General features: G+C 46.8%; 2 protein-coding genes across 3 annotated transcripts in view; one reads left to right on the top strand and one right to left on the bottom strand.

Moving 5' to 3' along the window:
* Positions 1 to 27,843, top strand: part of LOC129710136 (sorting nexin-11-like) — a 59,373-nt gene that overhangs the window by 887 nt on the left and 30,643 nt on the right. The window contains exons 1-5 of one of the 2 annotated variants that reach the window (XM_055656885.1): positions 4,357 to 4,434; positions 6,123 to 6,268; positions 7,922 to 8,008; positions 9,335 to 9,435; positions 10,043 to 10,141. In XM_055656885.1, the coding sequence (XP_055512860.1) occupies positions 6,203 to 6,268; positions 7,922 to 8,008; positions 9,335 to 9,435; positions 10,043 to 10,141 (353 nt within the window). In that variant the 5' untranslated portion in view covers positions 4,357 to 4,434; positions 6,123 to 6,202. Of the gene's footprint in view, positions 1 to 4,356; positions 4,435 to 6,122; positions 6,269 to 7,921; positions 8,009 to 9,334; positions 9,436 to 10,042; positions 10,142 to 27,843 lie in introns of those variants that run through there. The other variant, XM_055656884.1, reaches the window with a different exon arrangement.
* Positions 16,484 to 27,812, bottom strand: LOC129710135 (zinc finger protein 862-like). The gene is made up of 6 exons (XM_055656883.1): positions 26,927 to 27,812; positions 26,134 to 26,268; positions 24,711 to 24,872; positions 21,855 to 22,034; positions 20,210 to 20,383; positions 16,484 to 19,128 (listed from the first exon to the last, which is right to left on the bottom strand). Exons 1-6 carry the CDS (start codon positions 27,039 to 27,041, stop codon positions 17,372 to 17,374), a joined length of 2,523 nt encoding a protein of 840 aa, XP_055512858.1. The 5' UTR covers positions 27,042 to 27,812; the 3' UTR covers positions 16,484 to 17,371.

Genomic DNA, 27,843 nt, shown 5'->3' with positions numbered 1-27,843 from the left:
CAGGGGGTATGGAGAGAAGGCAGATACGGGATACTGAGTTGGATGATCAGCCATGATCATATTGAATGGCGGTGCAGGCTCGAAGGGCCGAATGGCCTACTCCTGCACCTAATTTCTATGTTTCTATGCTGCCTGTCCCGCTGAGCTACTCCTGCACTTTGTGTCTTCCTTCGGTGCAAATCAGCATCTGCAGTTCATTCCTACACATTAAATAGAGTCCATCTCCCCTCCTCTCCGCTCCCCGAGAGGTGACATGCACCAGAGGTCTGGGTCACTGGGCCATTCCCTGGCCTCAGTCCGCCTCACCTCCATTAGAGTGTGTTGAATCTGTGGAATTATTTGTCACAGAAGGTTGTAGAGGCCAAGTCAGTGGATATTTTTAAGGCAGAGATAGATAGATTCTTGATTAGTAGGGGTGTCGGGGGTTATGAGGAGAAGGCAGGAGAATGTGGTTGAGAGGGAGAGATAGATCAGTTATGATTGGATGGCAGAGTAGACTTGATGGGCCGAATGGTCTAATTCTGCTCCTGTCACTTATGAACTCACCTTGTCAGATCTTCGCCTTGATCCGAATATAATAAACACACTTCAAAGATGCTGTTTTATTTCTCCTCGATTCGTTGTATCCCGGCAACACTTACACATGTCAACACATCTCATAGTCCTTGTACATAGTCTGATGAACGGGTCTCAACTCAAAACATCACCCATTCCTTCTCTCCAGAGATGCTGCCTGTCCCGCTGAGTTACTCCAGCATTTTGTGTCTATCTTCGGTTTAAACCAACATCAGCAGCTGGGCTGGTACATTCTGGATTTTAGAAGGATGAGAGGGTATCTCATTGAAACATATAAGATTGTTAAGGGTTTGGACACGCTAGAGGCCACAGTTTAAGAATAGGGAGTAAGCCTTTTAGAACAGAGACGAGGAAACACTTTTTCTCACAGAGAGTGGTGAGCCTGTGGAATTCTCTGCCTCAGAGGGCGGTGGAGGCAGGTTCGCTGGATGCTTTCAAGAGAAAGCTAGATAGGGCTCTTAAAAATAGCGGAGTCAGGGGATATGGGGAGAAGGCAGGTACGGGGTACTGATTGGGGATGAGCAGCCATGATCACATTGAATGGCGGTGCTGGCTCGAAGGGCTTAATGGCCTACTCCTGCACCTATTGTCAATTGTCTATCATCTGCAGTTCCTTCCTAGACTCATAGTCCTTGGTTCTCTTGGGTGGTTTTTGGCGCTTTGCTCTGGCCACTGCCTTTGTTTGCGCTGGTACAGGATTTTGATTTGCGTCACATAATATTATGTTATGGTAGTGGGAAAAAGCCATACAATCTGGACAGATCAGCTTTGGCCTCAATTACAGGTAATGAAACAGACGTGAGTGCATGTTTTGTTTCCTCCTGTAGCTGTGTTTCTCAACATATTTCGGCTGATGAGAAAGTATTTAAGCTTATACACTGTCATAAAGTCATACCACGGAAACAGTCAATGAAGAGATTATGTATAAGAAGGAGCTGCAGATGCTGGATTATAGACGCAAAATTGTGGAGTAACTCGGCGGGACATGCGGCATCTCTGGAGAAAATGGATTGGTGATGACCTTTCTTCAGACTGAGAGTCAGGAGAGAGGGAGACTCGAGATATGGAATGGGAAGGAGTGAAAATGAAAAGCAGATGTTGAGAATCAAATGTTGAAGGATTCATTGTTAGCAGAGGGGAAGGTGACAAAGATGCACACGATCAGTAAAATTAATCAGAAGGGCAGTGACACTAGTCGGAGAACTAGGCTGTGGGATGGATGTGGAAAGAGGGAAAGAAAGGGTTACTTGAAGTTGGAGAAATCAATATTCATACTGCTGGATTGTAAGATGTGCAGGCGAAATATGAGGAATATGAGATGCTACATGTCCTGCTGAGTTATTCCAACATTTTGTGTTTACCGTCAATGAATAAATTATGACGTGAACTCCCGATTTTATCATTTATCAGGAGATGTGATTCTTGATCTGTTTGCATAAGATAAATCTCTTTTGTCGCTACTGGTCAATTGAGGCTTGTTAGCCAGGATATAAGAAGCACCTCCTTATCTTTTTTTGACAAAGCCCAGTGGTCCTCTTGTATTCAGCTAAACAGACAAATGGGCTCTTTGTTTTTGACCTATTATCCAAGTGGAATTTAGAATTGAATTTATAGGTAATTTGATATGAAAATCAGCTAAACCTCAGGTGACTTAATCCAGAACAATTTGTTAATCTGAAGCAATCTGATATTTCCCTGACAGTCTTGTGTCGTCAATACCTTTATGTATGGCTGCAAAACCTTGTGCAAATTATTTTAAGTAGGAGCAGAGGTTGAACAATATCCACCTTTATTTTGGAAAATCAAACAAGCACCAGTACCAGTACTTTATTTTGGAAAGGTATGGCAGTCACTTTGGACTAAGGTTTATCTGTGAGATCCTTGAGGAACTTGGCTTGTACATGTCTGCAGATTAGGCTGCACAAAGAAGTTTAATTGTTATACATACCAGCAACAGAACAATTCAATTCTTACTGGCTTTATCTTAACCGTCCCATTAACACAATAATACACAATAAATATACAATAATCAATAATACAATAAATTAATAACTCAATGATACTAGGTAAGCATAATAGTTCATAAGTGATAGGAGCAGAATTAGACCATTCGGCCAATCAAGTCTACTCTGCCATTCAATCATGGCTGATCTATCTCTCCCTCCTAACCCCATTCTCCTGCCCTCTCCCCATAACCCCTGAAACCCGAACTAATCAAGAACCACAACCAAAGTCCCCAATTATCGCCATAAAAGGTAATTGATGCTGAGGTAGTAGTTCATGTTGTGCAGTGTTCAAGAACCTGATGGCTGATCTATCTCTCCCTCCTAACCCTATTCTCATGCCTTCTTTCCATAACCTCTCATCAAGAAGTTATGATCTTATGTGGTAGAGGCGGAGGAATTGTTCTGCTCTGTCAATGCCATTGGAGCTAATTGGAACAAGTTACTGAACCCAACATCTGAAATATCTAAATTACAAACAAAGGCAATTGGCAGTGTTGCAGGGAGTGCAGGCTGGATATCTCAGTGTTGTAGTGAGCACCTGTGTCTCTGCCCCACTTTCTCACCATGTGTGCTGGTCCTGTTGCCATGTTTTGTTTAGTATAGATATACAGCGCAGAAACAGGCCCTTCAGCCCACTGAGTCTTTACCGACCAGCGATCCCCGCACACTTACACTATCCTACACACACTAGGGACAATGGTACATTTATAACCAGCCAATTAACCAATAATCCTGTACATCTTTGGAGCGTGGGAGGAAACCAAAGATCTCGGAGAAAACCCACGCAGGTCACAGGGCCAACATACAAACTCTCTTCACCTGTAGTCAGGATGGAACCCGGGTCTCTGGTGCTGTGAGGCATATAGTCATTTTATTTATGAAGGAACTGTAAATGCTGGTTTAAACTGTAGACACAAAAAGCTGGATTAACTCAGCAGGACAGGCAGCATCCCTGGAGAGAAGGAATGGGTGACATCTCAGGTCAAGACCTTTTTTTCCCCCTGTATCTGACGATGGACCCTGCAACAAAAGTTTAGTGTGGTGAGATAGGGTCGATGTGATGTGGAGCCTCGTGAGAGAGCACACCTTGCTTACTGGGACCCTGGGTTTGTGGGTTTTTGCGTACAATTTAAATCGACCCAGGACGATTCAGTAATCTTTCCTATCAGCTGTTACATTCAGCCTCTTGGCACTATCGGGATGACACCAACTTCTCTTCAACTGTTATCAATGCTGCAACAGCTGGATGTTTAAAGGGAAGGTCTGGTGTAACAGGCTGCAGAATTACAAACAACATTCTGACAACCCATCTTGAGAAATGTAAACCTCCCCAGCTTTTTAATAGCATAAACTTGGCATTTGCAATGATTACTTTGTGATTTAACCTTGCCACTGTGCTGTATTTCAGGTTGTGGCTCTTCACCACTATTCTTCAATTAAAACAAATAATTTCACCAATTAATATTTTGCCTAAACCAATGAAAGAACAAATGTCAGGACAGTTTTTCTCTCTTCCCCCGGTCTCTCTACCCCTCCTTCTCTCTCTCCCTCTTCTCTCTCTCTCTCCTCTCTTCTCTCTCTCCCCCCTGCTCTCTCCCCCCTCCCTTCTCTCCCCCTCCTCTCTCCTGCCCCCTTCTCCTCTCTCTACCCCCTTCCTTCTCTCCCTCCTCCCCCCTTCTGCGTGAGATGTTTGTCGGGCGGGAGGGAGGTGATATCAGTGTGTTGCACGTTGACTCTGTGCCTGCATGGACTGCAACTTGTGTAATGATGTGGCATTCAGTGCCGTGTGGGGCAGAGGTCTGGACCTGCTGCTGGCTGCCAGTGTCACTTGGATGTGGAAGCACGGTGAAAGGTGAGGCTCTGGGTCGGAATCCACTGCCTGGATTACTAACTGCCCAGAGATGAGCTGAACTGTTGCTCTTGTCCATCTTACTCACAGATACTCAGTCATGTTGAAAACTATTATTAAATAGACAAGAAAGAATCGAGATTGATAACATATTTTCTCTGTTTTCTTTCCACATTTCTACTTTATTACTTTGCTGAACTACCGCACATAGATTTTGGGACATTATTGTCTTTGCACTATTATTGTTTGTTTATTTGTTTCTTTTATATATGTAGTCAACATTGTTTCTTTATTATTATGGGTTTTACAGAGTACTATGTTTCCATATCTGCTGTACTGCTACTAGTAAGAATTTAATTGTTCCATTTTGGGACATATGACAATAAAACATGTGTAGAAAAGAGCTGAAGATGCTGGATTATACTGAAAATGGACACAAAGTGCTGTAGTGACTCAGTGGGTCAGGCAGCATCTCTGGAAAAAAGGGATGGGTGACGTTTCGGGTTGGGACCCTTCTTCAGACTTCATTCTGACAATTAAATGCATGATATTCTTGATATTCTTTGCTGCTATTGTTGTATTGCGTGAGCTGTGGACATTATCCTTTCACAGACTTTGTGTAGTCTGCATGCTTTAACTCGAATGATATTGGCTTTTAACGAGTTAAAGTATGAAGACAGTTTGAAAAAGTTTGTGTTGATTTGTAACTGTAATGGGGCCGTCCCACTTGAGCGACCTAATCCGCGAGTTCTGGCGAGTTTGCACTCGACTCATACTCGCAGCATGGTTGACATGGTTGTCAAGTAGGAGGTCTTTGTAACTCTCCTTCATGCTCGAATGTAGTCCCCGTGTACTCGAGGCCTCAGCTAGGTCGCGGCGTTTTTTTCAACATGTTGAAAAATGCCCACGAGTAAAAAAACGTTGCCATGGAAAAAATCGCTACTTTTTTTACTCGTAGGTTTAGTCGTAGTAGGTCGTCATGTTGGTCGTAGGTAATCGAGGGTAATCGAAGATAGTTGTAGATAGTCTTCATCATAGTCTTCATCATAGTCGCCCAAGTGTGACAGCCCCTTAAGGGTGAACTCATCATGGTTTTCAAAATATTAAACGGATGCAGTAGGGTTGATGGAGAGAGAGTTTACTGTGGCGTTGAGCTCAGCATATTATTGGAAGCAAGCTGTTCAATGGTGAATTGCGGAAGGCCTTTTCCCCCCCACACAAACTGCTGTGTGAATCTCAAGTTTTCTGCCTAACTGGTCCCACAGATCACTCTTTCGGCAGAAGATACATCCGCTTGCAATCAGGTACCACCAGATTCAGAAACAGTCCCTCCCCACTGATATCAGACTACTGAACGGCCTTCCCATAAATGAGGGTTTAGTCCTAATCTTCCAATCTATTTCATTGTGGATCTTGCACTTTTTCTCTGTAACTGTAACGTTACAATGATGTCACACCACATTCTGCTCTCTGATATTTTTCCCGTTGCATTCCCTGTTGTACTCATGTAGTGCTTGATGGAATTCATATACGGCAGGATTTGCTCTGGATAGCTCACAAACAAAGCTTTTCCCTATATCTTAGCAGGCTGACGATAATTAACTAATAGCAATAAGAATTTACCTGTGATCTTTTCTCCTCACATTCCCATCAACTCCCCCAAATTAATCCTATTTTAATTACTTTTTCAGCAAGGTGATTCATCGATTACACGTTTGTAAAGGACAACAAGAAGTTGTCGTGTCGATGGAAAGGTTGTCTCCGTGTGTCTATGATCTTCAAATGCTGCCCTGAATCCTCACCTGAGAACAGAATGATGAACGAGCAAGAGGAAGAGGTAAAGAATTAGAACATAGAAACTACCAGTGCCGGATTTACGTTTAAGCTAAACAAGCTATAACTTAGGGCCCCCACTTTCTAGGGGGTCCCCCGAAAAAATTGATGGGCCTTGAGGTCTAGGGGGGCCTCCGGCCAAGGCAGAACACCTACCGTTCAACTCTGGGCGACCCCCTCTCTATCTCTCTCTCACTATCTCCCCCCGCTATCCGTGTCTGGGCCGCTGGGCTCCGCTCGCTCCTCATCCGCCGGCACGGCATGCCTTGCACATGCGCACAACCACGGCCAGCACATCATCGGCCGCCCTGCGCATGCGCACTGCAACGGCAACTGGTCGGCGCTGGGCACTTTCTCCCTCGCTTTGAATTGTGGGAGATTTGGCCGCTATGGCTGTCCGGTCGTTGGGGGCCTCACAAGTGGAACAGCTTAGGGCCTCTCTTCATCTAAATCCGGCACTGGAAACTACCAAGTCACCATGGATCCTAAGCATCTTCATCTTCTAGATGAGCCTACCATAAGGGACTTTCATATCCATGTACCTGTCCAAGTGTCTTTCCAATGTTGTTACAGGACTTTCCTCAACTACCTCCTCTCGGAAGGGGAGTTAAAATGTTTGGCAACCGGAAGATCACGTAGGCCAAGGCGGACTGAGCGTACTCGTTCAGCGTAACTATCACCCAATTTGTGTTGGTCTCGCCAGTATATATATAGGAGTCCACACCTGGAACAGCGGATACGGTAGATGAGGTTGAAGGAGCTGCATGTGAACCACTGCCTCATCTGAATGGACAGTTGGGTCCCTGGATGGAGTGGAGAGAGGAGGTATAGCGATGGGTGTTGCATTTCCTGCGGTTACTGGGGAAAGCACCTGGTGAGGGGGTGGTTTGGGTGGGAAGGGATAGGTGAACCAAGCAGTAAACGTAGCAGGTCTGAAACAAATCATCTTCTTCTTACCCAGTCGATCAGGATCAATGATCAGCTCGAGCTCGAACACCTTCACTCAGTCTCGTTTCGCTGAACGCCTTCGCTCAGTCTGCCTGGACTTACCTGATCTCACGGTTGCTAAACACTTCAATTCCCCTTCCCGTTCTCACACTGACCTTTCTGTCTTAGGCCTCCTCCATTGTCAGTGAGGCCAAATGCAGATTGGAAGAACAGCACCTCATATTTCGCTTGGGCAGCTTACAACCCAGCAGTATGCATTTCTCTAACTTCAAGTAACCCCTGCATTCCCTCTCTCCATCCCTCCCGCACCCAAGTCACACCAGCTTCTCGTTCTCACCTAGCAAAGCTAACAATGGCCTGTTTCCTTTATGATCATTACTTTTTTTGCATATCTTTCATTCATTTGTTCTATACCTCTCAACCACCGTCTATATCTCTCGTCTCCCTTTCTACTGACTCTAGTCTGAGGAAGTGTCTCGACCCGAAACATCACCCATTCCTTCTCTCCAGAGATGCTGCCTGTCCCGCCGAGTTACTCCAGCATATTGTGTCTATCTTCCCGTTTGTTTATTCAGGTCTGCCTGTTATCGAGCTGGGAAAAGGATGAAGGAATGAAATAGAAGGGAAATGCTCACAGCATGTGAGCTTTGAATGAAACCACACTCCTTTATATTTGATGTACTTAACGTTCAAACATTATGTTCGGTAGGAATTCATCACTGTGAGGGTGCAGGATCCACAAATTCAAGATGAGAATTCTTGGGCGTCGTATGTGGATTATAAAATATTCCTCTATGTAAGTATAGTCATTGATGTTTTCTCAAAAGTGATGCAGTGTGGTTTAAAAACTCGGCAGGTCAAGCAGCATCTAAGGAGAGAGAAACTGAAGAGTTTCAATGGCCTTTTATCATTTCAGATTGCATCCATTTGAAACATTAACTCTGCCTCTTTCTACATAGACCCTGCCTGACCTGTTGAATGCCTCTACTATTTTCTTTTTTTTTAATATTTCCAGTATCTACAGTTTTTGTTATTACAATAAAATGATAAACATTAAAAGGAATTGCAATGGCAGATTTCATATCTTCTGGTGTGGAAATCCAGAACAAGGGTTATCATATACCTATTAAAAGTCTGATCTTGGATGTGTGTGTGTTTGTTCGTGTGTTTATTTGTTTGTGTATAATCATATCTTCTCGAAAAAGCGACGCGTTAATGGTAAAATGTTTACATATTCTGGTAGAGATTTTCCCCCTGGAGTCCAAAATCGCCTTATCTGAAAATTTAATGCAGTGGGCACTGCCTGAGGAAAGCAGGACCACTCACACCCTGGTCATTCCCTCTTCTTCCCTCTCCCGTCGGGCAAAGATACAGAAGCTTGAAATCACCTAGCACCAGATTCTTCCCGGCTGCTATCAGACTACTCAGCGACCTTCCCACAAACCAATGTGTAGGAAAGAACTGCAGATGCTGGTTTAAATCGAAGGTAGACACAAAATGCTGGAGTAACTCAGCGGGACAGGCAGCATTTCTGGAGAGAAGGAATGGGTGACGTTTCGGGTCGAGACCTGAGTTTAAAGAAGACTTTTCACTTTGAAAGTGTTCTGAGTTTGAAGAGTCTGAAGAAGGGTCTCGACCCGAAACATCACCCATTCCTTCTCTCCAGAGATGCTGCCTGTCCCGCTGAGTTACTCCAGCATTTTGTGTCTACCTCCCACAAACTAGGGTGTTGTCTCAATCTCCCAACCTACCACATTGAAGGATTATATGTTAATTTCTCTAGCTGTAACATTATATTCTGTACTCTGTTTATTTTTTTCTTTCCACTTGTTGTACTTGTGTGTGGCTAGATTGTACCCGCGTAGTTTGATTTGACGTTAATGCAGTGCCCACTACATGAAATTTTCAGATAAGGCGACTTTGGGTTAATACACCAACGCTTTTCACAGTATCTTGCTACATGTTACAATAATACATAAATTAACAACAATACCAACGTCAATTATTGGCCTGTGTTGTAAGACCAGGCTACTTACATCACCTGCAGGGACAAGTCTTGTAATGTGAGTGTAAGTCAAGGTGGATGTGGTTAACTAACAGGCTCTTTGCTGCACTCTTTCAGACAAACAGCAAGGCGTTCACTGTGAAATCCTCCTGTGTGCGGAGACGGTATCGGGAGTTTGAGTGGCTGAGACGCCGGCTGCAGAAGAATGCTGGACTAGTGTAAGTACACCTTGGATGGAGGCTCCTGCCCAACCATGCATTCATGATACAGAACCAAAGTTAGTGATGCTGGAGTCAGTAGGAGGGTTAGCATCGTTACACTGGGTGCTGCCACTGTTGGCCCGGCCAGAGGTGTCATGGAACGTTCATCCAAGATGCTGACATGGTTTGACCTGCTGTCGAAAGTCGAGGCTCCAACAGTGAAGCCGTTTCTCAGTGATATATGGGTAGGTCCTTCCATAAGCTAGGGTACTGCCCAACTCACCTAAACCCCATTGCAGACAGTGGTCTTTGTGTACAATTCACTACAACTATAATGCTACAATGCTGATAGATTGCTACAATTCCACTACAACCATAATGCTACAATGCTGATAGATCGCTACAATTCACTACAACCATAATGCTACATTGCTGTGAACTATCTTCTGCACTCTGCACCTTCCCCTTTGCTCTTTCTATTTGACTTGAGTTTAACTTGATTGCATTTATGTGTAATATATCTGATCTATTTGGATAGCTTGCAAACAAAGCTTTTGACTGTTCCTCGGTACACATGACAATAATAAAGCTAAACCTGACCTTGCCTTTGCTTTTGTTTTCACAGATCTCTCCCAGAACTGCCGGGCAAGAAAGCATTTCTCCAAGTTAATGACACTGAAGCTATAGAGAGGAGGCGACAGGGTTTGCAGCAATTCCTGCAGAAGTAAGTGCAGCATGGTAGAATGAATGACATTTACCTGCGTTGTTGTGGAGTTTTTTGGGGGAGAACTGTGTGATTTCAAGCTGGAGTTTCATTTGTCATTAGAATACCACCTCCAGCTTCCTATCCACGTAGCTGCCCTGCATTGTCACTGAGTTTAGATCCTGGCACTACCTCACTGGGAGCACCATCACCAGAAGCTCTGCAGCCGTTCCCCAAGTGGTTCACTCCTCAAGAATGTCATAGAGTCATACAGCATGGAAACAGGCCCAACTTGCCCACATTGGCCAACATGCCCCATCTACATTAGTCCCACCTGCCCGCGTTTTGGCCCATATCCCTCCAAACCTGTCCCATCCATGTACCTAAGAAACTGTTACTTAAACGCTGGGATAGTCCCTGCCTCAACTACCTCCTCTGGCAGCTCGTTCCATATACCCACCACCCTTTGTGTGAAAAAGTTACCCCACAGATTCCTAATAAATCTTTCCCCCTTCACCTGAAACATATGTCCTCTGGTCCTCAATTCACCTACTCTGGGTGAGAGACTGTGCATTTACCCGATCTATTCCTCTCATGATTTTCTGCACCTCTATAAGATCACCCCCCCCATCCTCCTGCGCTCCAAGGAATAGAGTCCCAGCCAGCTCAACCTCTCCCTATATATAACTCAGACCCTCTAGCCCTGGCAACATCCTGTCATTGTGATGTTGCAGTTGTTGTTGCGAGCTCACAGTTCCAGCATCCAGAGATTTGATCCTGGTGCTGTCTCTGTGCAGCATTAGCTCGAAATCATTTGTAGCCTTTGAAGAATCCTGGCAAGGTCTAATATGTTGCTTTACTCAAAATGGTTACTAATTCAAAATACACCTCTGTTATTGTGGAATGTTAACACACACTGTCCAATCACCTGCCCAGATGTAGGTTTATCATCGCTCCAGCTTTTGTAACAGCACCATTTTCTGGAATCCTTATTTTATGATTGAAAGATACAGCATGGAAACAGGCCTTTCGGCTCACCCCCACCGAGTCCGTGCCGACCATCGATCACCCGGGCACACTGGTTCTATGTCATCCCAATTTCGCAACCCCACTCCTTTACACACTTAGAACAATTTGCATAGGCCAATTAACCTACAAACCCACACCTCTTTGAGATGTGGGAGAAAACAGTAGCACCTGGGCACAGGCAACATGCAAACTCCACACAAACAGCACCTGAGGTTAGAATCGAACCTGGGTCTAAGGGTGCTGTGAGGCAGCAACTCTACCAGCTGTGCCATCGTGCACCCATACAGATCTGTTGTTCATTGAGTACCGGATGGATACACGTACTTGTACTTGATCTCTATAAATGTTTTGCATTTATAAATGTGATCGCAGGTCTACAACTGTAAGTTGATAGAGGTGACGTTGTCATTCGGAGTAATTTATTGTTTGGGACACCCTCTAGTGGTGAGTCAGGCACCTCTGACACTCAGCAAGATGTTGCATTGATCCCAGTGCCGGCTCTGTTTCATTGCTGTTTTAAAACATTCTAGCATGTAAACAGTGTTAAAAATAATTACAAACCGATTGAGCAACAAATTTAAGGTAGACGCAAAATGCTGGAGTAACTCAGCAGGTGAGGCAGCATCTCTGGAGAGAAGGAATTGGTGATGTTTCAGGTCGAGACACTTCTTCCGACTGATATCAGGGGAGGGACGGGACAAACATAGAATGTAGTCGGAGACAGCAACAAATTTATATTTCCAGAGAGGAGATACAAAGAACTGCAGATGCTGGAATCTTGGGTAAAATACAAAGTGCTGGAGTAATTCAGATGGTCAGGCAGAACCTCCGGATGGAATGCTGAGGCGACGTTTGAAGAAGCACCTTGTTTATCCATTCCTTCCACAGACGCTCCAAGACCCACTGAGGTATTCCAGCTAGGTTTTATATTTAATAATTTCCATTTGCCTTTGTTGCTGGTTTTTAATTTGACATAGTCATATAGTGTGACAACAGGCCCTTCGGCCCAACTTTCCCACGCCGACCAACATGCCCCACGTGCTTGCATTTGGCCCATATCCCTCCAAACCTGTCCTATCCATGTACCTATCTAAATGTTTGTTAAACGTTGCTTTAATATCTAGCTCAACTACCTCCTCCGGCAGCTTGTTCCATACACCCACCACCCTTTGTGTGAAAAATGTTACCCCTCAGGCTCCTATTAAATCTTCCCCTCCCCCCCCCCCCCTCACCTTAAACCCATTTCCTCCGGTTTTCTCGATTCCCCTACTCTGGGCTAGAAGCTCTGTGCGTCTACCTGATCCATTCCTCCCACGTGATCCTGGAGTTTAAGAGGGAACTGCAGATGCTGGAGAATCGAAGGTTACACAAAAAAGCTGGAGAAACTCAGCGGGTGCAGCAGCATCTATGGAGCAAAGGAAACAGGTAACGTTGCCTATTTCCTTCGCTCCATGCAGAGAGTTGAACAATCTCCACTATAGGAAATAGGTAACGTTTCGGGCCGAAACCCTTCCGGGTTTCGGCCCGAAACGTTGCCTATTTCCTTCGCTCCATAGATGCTGCTGCACCCGCTGAGTTTCTCCAGCTTTTTTGTGATCCTGGAGCGGGTTTGAACCCACCGCCCTCTGAAACAGAGACAAACATTCTACCAGCTAGAGAGAGATAAAATCAACAGCACAGTTATTTCATAGAGATGAACACAGACATGCACTGTATATATACCTCCAGCAGTTTGGTTCTATGCTGAATAGATAACCTTCCCATTGTCACATTGACGTTTCTGGAATCTGGTTACATGCAAATTGGTTGTTGGAATTGCCGACATTAACACTGTGAGTGCATCACTTTGAACATTTGCTTAATTGGCTGTAAAGCACCTGGGGATGTGCTGCGGTTGTGCTGATTAACTGTCCCCGTGGGATACTTGCCGCAGGGTCCTGTCCTCCGATATTTGGAGACAGCAGGAGAATATTGGAGGAGCGGTAATCCTCACTGCGCTAGTCCTGACTTCGTCACCACCGTCCTCAGGAATGCCCGGAAGAATTTTATCTGCATTTAATTATTTTGAAGTGTGGTTACCTGTTCTGTAGCCAATGAAACAACAGTTTACTTTACTCTTAGACTTTACAGGTACAGCATGGAAACAGGCCCTTCATTCCACCACCTCCGTGCCATACACTGGCACTATTCTACACAATAGGCCAATTTCCAGAAACCACTTGACCTACAAACCTGTCATCTATGGAGTGTGAAAAAAGAAACATAGAAACATAGAAATTAGGTGCAGGAGTAGGCCATTCGGCCCTCGAGCCTGCACCGCCATTTACATGATCATGGCACTATTCAGTACCCGTACAATCTCCATACCCTCTGATCCCCTTGGCCACAAGGGCCACATCGAACTCCCTACAAATAGCCAATGAACTGGCCTCACATCTCTGTGGTGTTGAAAGTGAAAAACGGGAGCACTTGTACAAGGAGAACATATAAACTCCACACAGAGAGCACCTGGAGTCAGGATCGAACAAGTGTCTCTGGCGCTGTAAGGCAGCAACTCTACCGCTGCACCACTGTGCTGCCCTGCCAGCTGGTGAACAGCCAGGATCCAGGGAGAAGTCCTTGTCATTTTTCAAGTAGTAGAATGGGAACTTAACAGATATCAGAAATAAAGATTGGGTTTAAAAACATCCCCAGATTTGGCCCCGCAGCAATGTGGGTACTACACATAGAAAGGAGCGCTGCACACGGTGAATACCCCAAGAACGAGTCCTGGGGTAGACTTCAACTCACCACCATCTGAATCAGTGACAGCAATTCCATCCGCAAGAGAGAGAGCCAAAAACACCAGCGCAGTAATTTCACAGAGATCCACCACGTTACACATTATCTAGTCCAAGCACTGTGCAGGCAGTTTAACTGCTATCTGTCTTTCAACACAGGCAATGGCCAAGCAATGGTCACAATATCAGATGGGGCATGGTAGGCACGGCACAGTGGCGCAGCGGGAGAGATGCTGCCTTTGCTTGACATGGGTTCCATCCTGACTACGGGTGCTGTTTATATGGTGTTTGTATGTCCTCCCTGTGACTGCGTGGGTTTTCTACGGGTGCTCCAGTTTCCTCCCACACTCCAAAGACGTACAGGTTTGTAGGTTAATTGGCTTAGGTAAAAATTGTAAATTGTCCCTACTGTGTGTGTGTGGAGGATAGTGTCAGTGTGCGGGGATCGCTGGTCGGCGCGGACTCAGTGGACCGAAGGGCCTGTTTCCCCACTGTATCTGTTAACTAAACTAAACCCATGTTCCAGCTTGCTGTCCCTGTGACTCCATGGATTCCTCTGGCTGCTCCCGTTTCTTCCCAAATCTCAGGCTGGAAATTGAATTGGCTGCTGTATAGTGTCCCTCATGCGAAGTTGAATGGTATAATCTGAGGGGGACTTGGTCAGAAAGTCACGATCATACTCTTTGGGCGACTACTCACGACCATACAGGCGTCGCATGTCGATATGTCGCGGGGTGACTGACATGGCCTGTATGGTCGTGAGTCGTCGCCCAAAGAGTTGTACCTTTTTCTGGTCGCCGCTGGATTTTCAGCATGTTGGAACTGCAGCGACTATGACGGGTGCCGGCAAGTCGTCGAAAAAAATCGCGTAAGTGGGACAGGCCCATTACACACAGCCACAATCTGGAATCGTTTATCTAAACCACAGAGAGAGGGAAACCTTTGTGTGTTTAGTATTTGTATGGAACCTACAACGTTAACTGCAACAAGCAATTATAGTTCGATAATTACCGTGGCAGTCAATGTAATCACAGCTGCGGATGCTAGGAATGGCAAAAGAAATGCTGGAAACCAGCGTTAAATCTAAGGAGATCAATAATTTGGGGGTAAATCTTGCTACAGCATCAATTTAGGAGCCACTAATTTAAAATTTTCATGGAATGAGGAAATATAAATCCTAGGATGTCCATTAAAGAGTGCTGGACTGCATATGATTATGATCTTTGCCCATTTCCCCCGAGATCAGTGGCTCCGACTCCAAGCCTTTAAGTTCTATATATATAAAAGACCCGGACATCTAATTATTTCTTTCTTTGTAAAATATCTAATTGCCTGCCGCTGCCGCCGAAAGACAAAATGACACAAGAGCTGAGTTTTATCATTGTAGAATCGCAGTGCTGCTGCAGCACTGACGAAGGTCGTTCGGCCCTTCAAGTCCCTCGCCAGCTCCGCGTAGGAGGAATCCTGTTAGACCCGCGACTTGGCCCATGATTTTGGGCGGTACAGTGGCGCAGCGGTAGAGAGGCTGCCTTACAGCGCCGGACAGTCGTGTTCGGTCCTTCCTACGGGAGCTGTCTCTACATATTAAACGTTCTCCCTGTGACCGTGTAGGTTTCCTCCAGGTGCTCCGGTTTCCTCCCACATTTCAAAGACGTACAGGTTTGTAGGTTAATTAGCTTCTGTAAAATTGTAAATTGTCCCAATGTGTAGGATTGTGCTAGTGTACGGGGATCGTTGGTTGGCATGAACCCGGTGGACGGAAGGGCCTGTTTCCACCAGTGATGTAGACCAGGCATCTTATGAATCCTAATAGTGTGCAGCATTGCAGTAAACAACTTTATCCTCATCTTTCAATCCAGGCAACAAGAATTTAACCACTTTCTGATTGTTTTATTGGATAATAATTATTCTGTGAAACATTCAAAGTTACTGTAGAAAGACAGCAGCCTCCAGAAGCATTCATTATAGCACAATACACTGTGCTGCTTGTGTGACAGCATGGATTCATCTCAAAGATCTTTTTGTTTTTATTGTGGTGAACTTCCACCCAATTCTCTTCCTAAAATAATATACGTAGAGGGGTGGATTGAATGCTACTTTATTGTCACGTGTACCTAGATACAGTGAAATGCTTTATTTTCCATACAATATACACGGGTACGAATATAGCATGGAAGCTTGTTGTCTCTGCATTGTCTCACAGACACTGCCTGACCTGCTGAGTTTCTCCAGCACTTTGTCTTTTTTGCTCAAGATTCCACAACCGACACTCTCTCTTTATCAATAGTGCTGAAGAAAGAGCTGCAGATGCTGGAAAAATCGAAGGTAGACAACAATGCTGGAGAAACTCAGCGGGCGGCAGCATCTATGGAGCGAAGGAATAGGTGACGTTTCGGGTCAAGACCCTTCGTCAGACTGATGCAGGGGTCACATCACCTATTCTCCAGGTAGCGACAAGGGGTCACAGCTAGGGATGACGTTTAAAACGGAGAAGAACTTTTTTCACACAGAGAGTGGTGAATCTCTGGAACTCTCTGTCACATAGAGTGTTGAGGCCAGTTCATTGGCTATATTTAAGAGGGAGTTAGATGTGGCCCTTGTGGCTAAGGGGATCTGAGGGTATGGAGAGTAGGCAGGTACGGGATACTGAGTTGGATGATCAGTCATGATCATATTGAATGGCGGTGCAGGCTCGAAGGGCCGAATGGCCTACTCCGGTACCTAATTTCTATGTTTCTATTCCTTTGCTCCATAGATGCTGCCTCACCCGCTGATTTGCTCCAGCATTTTGGTCTATTATCAATAGTGCTGATCTATTTGAAATAAAAAGAGTGATGGAGAGTTTTTGGTCAGGTCACAGATTTTGCACCCAGAATTTCTACATTTGGGTACTAGACAGTCTGATTGAGATTTATAGAGGCGGCACAGTGGCGCAGCGGTAGAGTTGCTGCCTTACGTTGCCAGAGATCCGGGTTGGATCCTGACTATGGGATGCTGTCTGTATGGAGTTTATACCTTCTCCCTGTGACCGACCGCATGGGTTTTTTCCAGGTGCTCCGGTTCTCCACCACACTCCAATGATGAGCAGATTTCTAGGTTCATTGGCTTTGGTTAAAAATTGTAAGTTGTCCTAAGTGTGTAGGATAGTGCTTGGTGGTCGGCGCGGACTCGGTGAGCCAAAGGGCCCGTTTCCACGCCATATTCTATAAAGTCTAAAGAGATTCCGTGAAATGGATAAAGGTTCCAAGAGGAGATCTAGTAGAGAAGGGTTTTGTCCCGAAACGTTGCCTATTTCCTTCGCTCCATAGATGCTGCTGCACCCGCAGCGTTTCTCCAGCATTTAAAGGTTCCAAGACTTTGGCCACAGATTTGCTTCCCTTTGCCTTCTGGCCTGTAACCCATGGCAGCCATGGAGACCCAGAGCAGGGTTTACATCCTGTAGCTAGCCCTGGTGGACGGCCAGCTGGTGGCAGGTAGCTGCAAAGTTGAACTCTGTGATGGGAGGCCCGTGCATGGCGATCTTCAGGAGGTTCTCCAGCGAGCTGGCGGAGAGCGAGTGGCCCAGCCTGTTCCTCAGCATGTGCTGCCTGTGGAAGGTGGCGCCGAGACCGGCCGTGGCGACGGGCAAGGTGAGGAAGCGCTCGGCCAGCGAACCGACCAGCGGGAACATGAGCCGCTGCTTGAGGGCCAGTCGGCACACGTCCTTGGTGTTGGCGAGCGGCTGCAGGCCCGGCCGCCACTCCACAAAGTTCATGAAGCTGATCAGCTCCTGCTTGCAGCTCATCTCGAAGCGCTCCTTGTCGCCCTGGCCGCCACCCCCCAGCGAAGTAGACAGGTAGTCGGTCAGCGTCTGGACGTGGCGGCTCTTGGAGTCGGAGGCGTGCATGGGGTCCAAGACAGCGGTCAAGGCGGTGATGGTGTCGGCGTCCCGTGGCTCGGCGAACCTGGCCCTCAGGTCGCGGCTGAGGTTGTGCAGGAAGGCGGCACATGTGGCCTCAGCCTCTGCCCGCTGGCGGGGCCCGCTCCTTATCGCTTGTCCCTGAAAGGTGAAGGAGCCATCTGCGTCTCCGTCTGCACCAGTCGGCAGCGTGGCCACAAGGTTCTTCAGCATCTCCCCGGCTGCGTCCCCGCCCCCGCCCAGCTTGTCGATGGTGGTCACCGTGGATTTGAGCAGAGGGTGCACGATGGAGAAGTCAACGTCGTCCTGGCTCTGGTAACTCTTGCCCAGGATGGACATCTGGTGGAGGACGTCTGCCAGGAAATGGCTGCAGTGCAGAAACTTGTAGGTGCACATGGCCTTTGCCAGCATCGCACTCCGGGCCGAACGGCCGTCCCGGAGCAGAGGGATGAGTGTGCCGAAGTTACGGATTATGGCTTCTACCGAATCTGCCACCGTGAGCCACCTGCACGGTAAGATGTCCGTGTCCCGGCCTCCCAGCACCTTGCGCACGGCGTCCAGCCCATCCCAGCCTTGGGATGAGCGGGCCAAGAGCGTATAGAGCCAGTCGAGGAGGTGCTGGTACTTCACCAGGTAGGGGACAGTGTCGGCTGCAGACACACAGCTCAGGGCCAGCCGGTGGGCCACACAGTGGACAGACAGCAGGCCGGGACTCTGCACTCTCAGCTCGGCCACCACTCTGCTCCTGCACTCGGCAGACACCGCCGTGCCGTCGATCGCCAGCCCGCACAGCAGCTTCACGTCCAGATCCTTCTCCTCCAGCACCTCCCTCAACGCCCCCGTTATCCTGTCCGCCGTCACCCCTTCCTCGCCCCCCACCTCCTTCACCGCCAGCAAGTAGGTCTTGGGCTCGTAGCCTCCCGCCACCTGCTCAGTGATTCGAAGGTAGAGGAAGAGGCAGGGCTCGGCCAAGCAATCTTCAGACTGGTCAACCAAGACACTGAAGCAGTTGCAGGAGCGCGCCCGCTTCAGGATCCCTTCGTCCACCACCCGGGCAATGGCCTGCTGCAACTCCTCGATCGACCTGCTGCGCTGGTACATGCTGAGCTGGTCAACCATGTCGCCCACACCCTGGCTCAAACACAGCTCGTTCAGAGCCTCAGTCGAGGAATTCGGCATCATCTCCTTGGCTGAGAAGTACACGTTGCGCAGGAGGTATGTTGCAGCCAGCTCCGACTTCTTAATGCACCCAGCCGGCACCTTGGCAGCAAGGGGCAGATCCCTCTTGTAGCTGGTCTCACCTAGAGTGTCAAAACAGAACAAAAACCACAATTCAATTCAAGTGTCAGAGAGATGTGCTCTTCATGCCTCTCCCCTCATCCCCAAGAATGAACCTGGACCATTGGGACATCATGGTCTTCATGGGCAAGTTGGGCCGAAGGGCCTGTTTCCACACTGTGTGACTATGAGGTCCTGGTCTTTCTAATTAAAATGGCATGAATGTTGATATTAAACCACTCATTTCAACGCCTTAAGGAATGAGCTGGCACATGAGAATGAGGACATGGGCAGCCCCACTGATCCATTGCTTGCCCCTGCTGTTGTAGTCCACCCTTGCATACATTTCCACTCCGCCATGTTATCCCTTCATAAAGGAGGAAGAGCAAAGATAAAAACGCAGGCCTATCAGGCAGCAAACATTGCTGGGACCACCTTGCAGCCTCTACACTTGCTCATGGCTTGATGATCCCCAGCCAGCCAGAAACTGGTTTACTTTGAGGTAATTGGAGCCATTTTCCAATGCAGAGCAGTAAACCTCTCATTCCAAATACAGTAGGTTTTCTCTGTAAAGATGAGGAATGCTCACATTAGTATCTGAAATCATAGCTCTCTATGAGACTCGTGATCACGTGCTTGTACTCCACATGTGGGGCACGTGATCACGTGTGTGTACTCCACATGTGGGCCACGTGATCACATGCTTGTACTCCACATGTGGGGCACGTGCGTGTAGTCCACATGTGGGACGCGTGATCACGTGCGTGTAGTTCACATGCGGGACACGTGATCATGTCCATGTACTCCACATGTGGGACACGTGATCACGTGCATGTGCTCCACATGTATATCACCTCCAGGAGAGGAAGCCTCATGTTGTCAGGGAGTTACCATCTCTAAGTTACTCCTTGGGACTGACAGTGGTTTCACCATCTTCATGTTGCTTCCAAGTTGAGATCATCCAAGTCAGCACACCTTTGAACCCTATGATGTTTTGCTGCCAGGAGGACAACATGGGATCCACTGGGGAATGTTCATCAACACACATTATACTTTGCAAATACTTTACAGAGTTTTCATGGAAACTCTGCGATATGAACATACCTTTGCAAAATTGATTTCTCCTCTTGAAGGTGGAATCCTCCTTTCTCTGTGCTCTATATTGGTCCTGAGATAGTTCCTCTGGCAGTTCAAAAGATCCTGGGAATTCTTTGTATAAGCCACGTAAATGCCGTTGAGTCCCCAGTTGCTGTAGAACCTGTGTGAGTGTCTGCTTCCCTAGAAGAAAGAATACGCAAGAAATAGATGGTGTTTGTTTCTGCTGTCCCCTCCTTTGGTGGCTGAGGTACAGGTCCAGGGTGTGGGCTATTGGTTAAAATCTATTGGAAGGACACATTTTTCATGTACAGGCTTGCTTTTGCAGTTCAATGTTTAGAACCTGGACAGTTATAACAACTGTTTATCTTAGACAGCTCTCTGAACTTCATCCTTAGAACTGACTTTGTCTAGCATCAAACCAGAGTGTTTAGTTTAGTTTTAGTCTAGAGATACAGTGCAGAAACAGGTCCTTTGGACTATCAAGTCCGCACTGACCAGCGATCCCCGCACACTAACATTATCCTACACAGTTCACCATTATACCAAGCCAGTTTTTAGTCTTTGGAGTGTGTGAGGAACCCGTAGCTCCCGGGGAAAACCCACGCAGGTCACGGGGAGAACTTACAAACTACACACAGACAGCACCCGTAGTCAGGATCGAACCTGGGTCTCTGGCGCTGTAAGGCAGCGGCTTTACCGCTGCGCCACCAGACCGCGTGGATCGAGACCTAGTTTATGTGGCAACCTCAGCACCAATGTTGCAACCAATGGAGCTTTCCAGGCACGTGGTTGCCATGTGAATGGCGTGACAGGCAGCGAGAAAAGTTTGAAGAGCAGGGAAAGTTTCACTAAACATTTATCACTCCAGCACGTCACTGAAACAGATTATATACACATTTGCATCTTGCTGTTTGTAGGAGCTTGCTGTGAGTAAATTGTCGCATTTCCAACATTTACAGCAGTATCTATATTCCAAAAGTGTTTAATTGGTAGCTAAGTGCTTAGAGATATCTGTAAACGGTAAAAAGGGCTATAAAAATGCACATTTTCTCTCTGTATTGTTACTTAGCCTTAATAGATAAAGACCCGTGGGTTTCAGGGTAATACAACAGCATGGATTAAGAATCGGTTAACAGATGGGACAAGATTTGTGATAAATGTTTCAGTTGGTAAGATATAAGGTTGTGAAGGAAACAATGCTGGGACCCCAGCTGTTTACAATCTGTATTAATGGCAGATGAAGGGACCAAAACTATTGCATCTAAACTTGCTGGTGATATAAAATAAGGTGGGAAAGTAAATTCTGAGCAGGGACAATTTCCAATGTTACCAGAAGCCAATTAACCTACAAAGGTGTCCGTCTTTGGAGTGCGGGAGGAAACCTGAGCACCCTGAGACAACCCGGATCTGTGGGGCTGTGAGGCAGTGGCTCTACCGCTGTGCCACTGTGTTCACAATAGAAACAGAAAATGCTGGAAATAGCACAGCAGGACAGTCTGCATCTGCGGAAAGAGAAGCAGAGATAATGTTTCGGGTCAAAACAAAGACCCTTTGTCACAGCCGATTAATATTTTCTGTTTTTATTTTGGATTTCTACAAATTCGCACCTGACTTGCCAGTTTATTGTTGCGGATCTATTCAGTGGCAGTACCTGTGTACGGAGTGCCTTGGCTCTGATGCCCTTCAGCCAGAGACTCTTCTTGCACCATCCGCTCGTGCCTACTGCGTGCTGCAGTCGTGCGATAAATGGGAGTCTTGGTTTTCATGATCTCGTCCGAGGGGCTGTCTTGGTGCCATGGTTTGTGCCTCTGACCTGGCAACGTTTCCCAGCCTGACGGACACAATGCGGTTATTTCTGCGTCAAAGTGGTCTACAGCCAGCTGAATGATTGCCCGTTCCACTGCAATCTTCCCCTCAACATGGGGGAACCATGAAAGGTAACTAACTGCTCCCCGTCCAGTATTATAGATACATAGATCCATAGAAAATACGTGCAAGAGTAGGCCATTCGGCCCTTCGAGCCTGCACCGCCATTCAATATGATCATGGCTGATCATCCAACTCAGTATCCCGTACCTGCCTTCTCTCCATACCCCCCTGATCCCTTTAGCCACAAGGGCCACATCTAACTCCCTCTTAAATATAGTTAATGAACTGGCCTCAACTACCTTCTGTGGCAGAGAGTTCTCGGTCCTCAGTTCTTATCCTCGGTCCCTTACTCCTCTGGGAGGAGGTGACTCCTTCTGAGCGAAAGCTTTTCACCATATCTCGGTACACGTGACAATAAACTAAACTGAAAGGAAGTTTTATCAGCAGCCCCCTGTTATCCCTAAGTGAGTAACTTTACTTTGCCTGACAGCAATTCACAGCAACACATCCAGAGGTCCTGATGGAGGATACACTGGAAGGAGGAGAAGGATTTTATTTTTACTACTTGGAACGCAGTGGTAGGTTCATAAGTTCATTGGACGTAGGGGCAGAATTAGACCATTCAGCGCATCTACTCTGCTCCTCAATCATGGCTGGTCTATCTGTCCTTCTCATCACCATTCTCCTGACTTCTCCATAACGCATGGCACCCCTACCAAATTAAGAACCAACCAATCTCCGCTTAAAAAATATCCATTGACTTGCCCTCCACAGCCGTCTGTGGCAGTGCATGCCACAGATTCATCACCCTCTGACTAAAGAAATTCCTCCTCATCTCTTCTAAAGGTACATGTTTAGTTAGTAGGTAGACAAAAATGCTGGAGAAACTCAGCGAATGAAATAGGCAACGTTTCGGCCCGAAACCCGGAAGGAAATAGGTAACGTTTCGGGCTGAAACCCTTCCGGCTTTCGGCCCGAAATGTTGCCTATTTCCTTTGCTCCATAGATGCTACTTCACCCGCTGAGTTTCTCCAGCATTTTTGTCTACCTTTGATTTTTCCAGCATCTGCAGTTCTTTCTTAAACGTTTAGTTAGTATATTAGTACTCTGTCTGCCTGGCTTCCAGTCTCTTCACTGAGTTTAGAGGCTGTGCTCTTATTTCTGAGATTGCAGGTAATGGAGTCCCACAAGAGACTTGAAGACATAACCTCAGTTGGCATTGGAGAGCCATACACAGTAGGTGCTGTGTTGATAGAGATGCACCTTCTGCAGAAGATATTAAACTGTCTTCTTGAAAATGCATAAATAATTTTGGATGATTACTCTTAACTAAACAGTCAGATTTAAAAAGAAAAGTGCCATCAAACTGCAACACAAGCTTCTTCCCTTCATTACATCAAGGTCATAAGTTGATAAGGAATAGTAGAATTAGGCCATTCGGCCCATCAAGTCTACTCCGCCATTCAATCATGGCTGATCTACAGTATCTCTCCCTCCAAACCCCATTCTCCTGCCTTCTCGCCATAACCTCCAGCACCTGTACTAATCAAGAATCTATCTATCTCTGCCTTAAAAAATATCCACTGACTTGGCCTCCACAGCCTTCTCTGGCAAAGAATTGCACAGATTCACCACCTCTGACTAAATAAATGTTTCCACCTCTATTTCCCAAAAGGATGTCCTTTAATTCCGAGGCTATGACCTCTAGTCCTAGACTCTCCCACTAGTGACCTCTCCACATCCACTCTATCCAGGCCTTTCACTATTCTGTCAGTTTCAATGAGGTCTTCCCTCATTCTTCTAAACTCCTGCGAGCACCCAGGCAAAGTGCTGACAAACGCTCATCATAGGTTAACCATTGAGTTTGCCGTCCACCACAAAGACCAGCTGGCCCCTTCTCCCTGCTGCTGGCCACCATTGCCCACCATTGCCCACCCGCTGCTGCAAAGCTGCAGACTCAATGCATTCCTGACACTCCTCAACCTTCACTTTCTAAACTTTAGTTCATCCTCAACACTTATGTAAATAACACATTGAGCCTGTCACCAAGAGAGTGTGAAGGAGAGTCACACAGTGACACATCATAGAAACAAGCCCTTCAGCCCACCTCGTTTAGTTTAGTTTAGAGATACAGCACAGAAACAGGCCCTTCGGCCCATCGGGTCTCTGCCGACCAGCGATCACCCCGTACACTAACCCTATCCTACACACCAGGGACAAATTTACAATTTTTACCAAAGCCAATCAACCTACAAACCTGTACGTCTTTGGAGTGTGGGTGGAAACCGGAGCACCTGGAGAAAACCCACGCAGGTCACGGGGGGAATGTGCAAACTCCGTACAGACAGCACCCGTAGTTAGGACTGAACTCGGGTCTCTGGCGATGTAAGGCAGCAACTCTACCGCTGTGCCAACAAGCGTTTTGTTCATCCAAATTATATGAACTTATATTAATAATACATTGAGCTTGTTGCCAAGAGAGAGTGATGGAGAGTCACAGAGTGACACGTTAGAGAAACACTTTTACCTTCCTACCTACACTAATGCCTCCAGCTTGTATTAATTATGCACTGAGAGTCCTATTCCATAGTTACGGCCGGGCATTGTGTTTGTGATGAGTTAAGACAAATAGATTTACCTGCGTAGATCATCTTGTGGGAGCTTGCTTCCTGCTTGACCGCCGGTACAGGGTGATGGCCGTTAGCTGCCTGATGAACGGGGGGCTTCATCAGTGAGACTTCATCAGATGATGAGTCTGACAAATCTGAGATACATCGCCGTTCCTGCTGCTCAGAAGGAACTTTGGATGGAAGCAATTAGGAGGTGAGTACCGCAAGCTTTAAAATGTTACACGTACACACTAGCGACAATTTATAATGATACAAAGCCAATTAACCTACAAACATGTACGCCTTTGGATTGTGGGGGGAAACTGGAGATCCCGGATAAAACCCACGCAGGTCACGGGGAGAGCGAACAAAGTCTGTACAAACAGCACCTGTAGTCAGGATCGAACCCGGGTCTCTGTTGCTGTGAGGCAGCAAGTCCATATTGTGGGAGCTTGCTGTGCATAGTGGCTGCCCTGTTTCCTATAGAGCACCGGTGACTGCTCTGTCTTCTATAGTACAACAGTGACAACACGGGATGTGATTAATTGCCTGTAAAGTGTCTTGGGACATGGTGACATCATGAAAGGTGCTGTGATTGCAGTTCATTTGTTTACTTGTAAAAGTGAGACCATGAACTCCACTCTCAGTGTTCACTTTCTCAGCTGATTAGACCAAATAGCCTGGGACATTCTTGAAAGACTAATGACTCTCTGTCTTCTCTGGCTGACAGCTGATCCATTCCAGTCATTCTGATTGTTCAGACCTTTTACCTTTTGGCTTTGACCCCCCCCGCCCCCCTCAATGGAGATTTAAAGAAACTAATCAGTAATTTTTTTATTGATTTGTTTTTATCTTGCAGCTGTAAGTGTTGATAAGCTTCTCCCACCGAGTAAGAGTCACAACTCGACCTGAACGTATCCTCACTCTTTGCTATTATCTTTTACTCATGATTTTGGTTGGAAATGAGTGAAAAGGCGATCTGAAGAGGTCCCTTCACTGTGCATCTACGAGTCACAGTCATCAAGTGATACAGCATGGAATCAGGTCCTTAGGCCCAACTTGCCCACACCGGACAACATGTCCCAGCTACACTAGTCCCGCCTGCCTGCATTTGGCACATATCCCTCTAAACCTGTCCTATTCATGTACCTGTCTAACTGTTTGTTAAACATTGTGATAGTCCCAGCCTCAATGACCTCCTCTGGCAGCTTGTTCCATACATCCACCATCCTTTGTGTGAAAAAGTTACCTCTTGGTTTCCTATTAAATCTTTTTCCCTTCACCTTAAATCCGTGCCCTCTGATCCTCGATTCACGTGCACTAGGCAAGAGACTCAGTGCGTCTACCGTTTTGTGATTATGCCATGGTACTATCAATAATATCCCATTTGCCTTCCAAACGGGGGCCAGAGCCTCCCCAGCCAGCACCTTCTCAGCAAATGCAAAGCCTTACCATTGTAAAACTGATAGGTGTAGTTGCGAGATGCCTCCTCTGTCTTAACTTGCTCTGCCTTATTCTGGCCACCTGTGGCTACCGCTTCATGCGATGTTCCGGGCATCTCCTGTTGGCTTCGCAGATCCAGTGGTGCTGGCAAGGTGCAGTTGAATACAAGTGTCATTGCAGGCAACAGCAATGTGGATATTTAGAATAAAAGCTTCCCTTCATGTAACAAAAACTCCACCCAAGCCACATCCAAGATCAGGATCAAAATTCAGCAACATTTAAAATTGTTCAAGGATTGGACAGGCAAGATGCAGGAAAACGTTCCCCATGTTGGGGGGATTCCAGAACCAGGGGTGACAGTTTAAGAATAAGGGGTTGGCCATTTAGGACTGAGATGAGGAAAAACTTTGTCCTCGAGGGAGTTGTGAATCTGTGGAATTCTCTGTCACGGAAGACAGTGGAGGCCAATTCACTGGATGTTTTCAAATGAGAGTTAGATTTAGCTCTTAGGGCTAACGGAATCACGGGATATGGGGAAAACGCAGGAATGGGGTACTGATTTTGGATGTTCAGCTATAATGCTGGCTGGAAGGGCCGAATGGCCTACTCCTGCACCTATGTTTCTATGTTTTAAAACTAGACCACTGGAACGGTGAGGCAGCTGCTAGTTTCTCCAGCTTGCTTGAATTTCCTCCCACATCCCCAATTGTGGTTTCATTGTTGCTTGTTATTGGACAATACTAGCTCATTTGTGGATCTGTGCTTCTGCCAAGCTCTACCTCCTGCCCAGAGTGCCACCCACCTGTGTAAGACTGGCAACTGTGCCCCGGCTGTAGTTCGACCCCCTCCTGCTTGAACCGTTTGGGTTTGTGCTGCATGGCGGCATCTTGCTGTCCCGTGAGGCGTGCCGATGGCATCTCGTCGGAGGAGCTGTCAGATGTCCTGGCCGCTGGTGCCTGCCACAGGCCGTGCTTATCACTGGGCACTACAGGAAACAGGGCAGTGCCTGCTATAACAATGCCCCCGTCCACAACTCTATCATGCGTGCAACATTTAATCAGCCCAGTTCAGCTGCAGCCCGAGCTGGGTGCACAGTGGCAGCATGGTGGGGTGGCGGTAAGGTTGTTACCTCACAGCGCCAAAGATCCGGGTTCCATCCTGACCACGGGTGATGTCTATCTGGAGTTTACACATTCTCCCTGTAACCGGGTGTGTTTTTCTCCGGGTATCATAGAGTCGTAGCCTGGAAACAGACCCATCGGCCCAACTAGCCCCACCTGCCCGCATTTGGCCCATATATCCCTCTAAACCTGTCCGGTGCTCCGCTTTCCTCCCACACTCAAAAGATGTGTAGGGTTGTAGGTTAATTGGTTCCTGTAAATTGTCCCTAGAGTGTAGGATAGAATCAGTGTACGGGGTGATCGCTGGTTGGCACAGACTCGGTGGGCCGAAGGGCCTGTTTCCATGTGGTATCTTTAAACTGAACTAAACTAACCTGAGCAAAGCCAGACAAAAACTATTTCTAAAAAGGATACAAAGTGCTGGGGTAACTCAGGCAAGCATCTCTGGAGAACGTAGACAAGTAACATTTCTGGTCGGGACCCTTTTTCAGATTGAAAATGGACACTGCCATGCCCTCAGTCATAATGTGACTGAGACTTCTGTGTTTACCTCATGGATTCATTGGGTATACATTGGGTATACAAGACTTGCTTGGGT

This window comes from Leucoraja erinacea, chromosome 27, assembly GCF_028641065.1.
Source record: "Leucoraja erinacea ecotype New England chromosome 27, Leri_hhj_1, whole genome shotgun sequence".
In the NCBI taxonomy this organism is placed as follows: domain Eukaryota; kingdom Metazoa; phylum Chordata; class Chondrichthyes; order Rajiformes; family Rajidae; genus Leucoraja; species Leucoraja erinaceus.
Note: the sequence above shows the minus strand (reverse complement) of the source record. Positions and strands in the feature narration are given on the sequence as shown.

Bases quoted from the DNA above. Each gene is read 5' to 3' on its own strand.
- LOC129710135 (XM_055656883.1), bottom strand. From the start codon at position 27,041: ATGCCATCGGCACGCCTCACGGGACAGCAAGATGCCGCCATGCAGCAC. The intron at 22,035-24,710 runs GTAAATCTATTT...TGTGTCCGTCAG, and splicing joins CCACAAGATGATCTACGCAG to GCTGGGAAACGTTGCCAGGT. The intron at 19,129-20,209 runs GTATGTTCATAT...TTGACACTCTAG, and splicing joins GAGAAATCAATTTTGCAAAG to GTGAGACCAGCTACAAGAGG.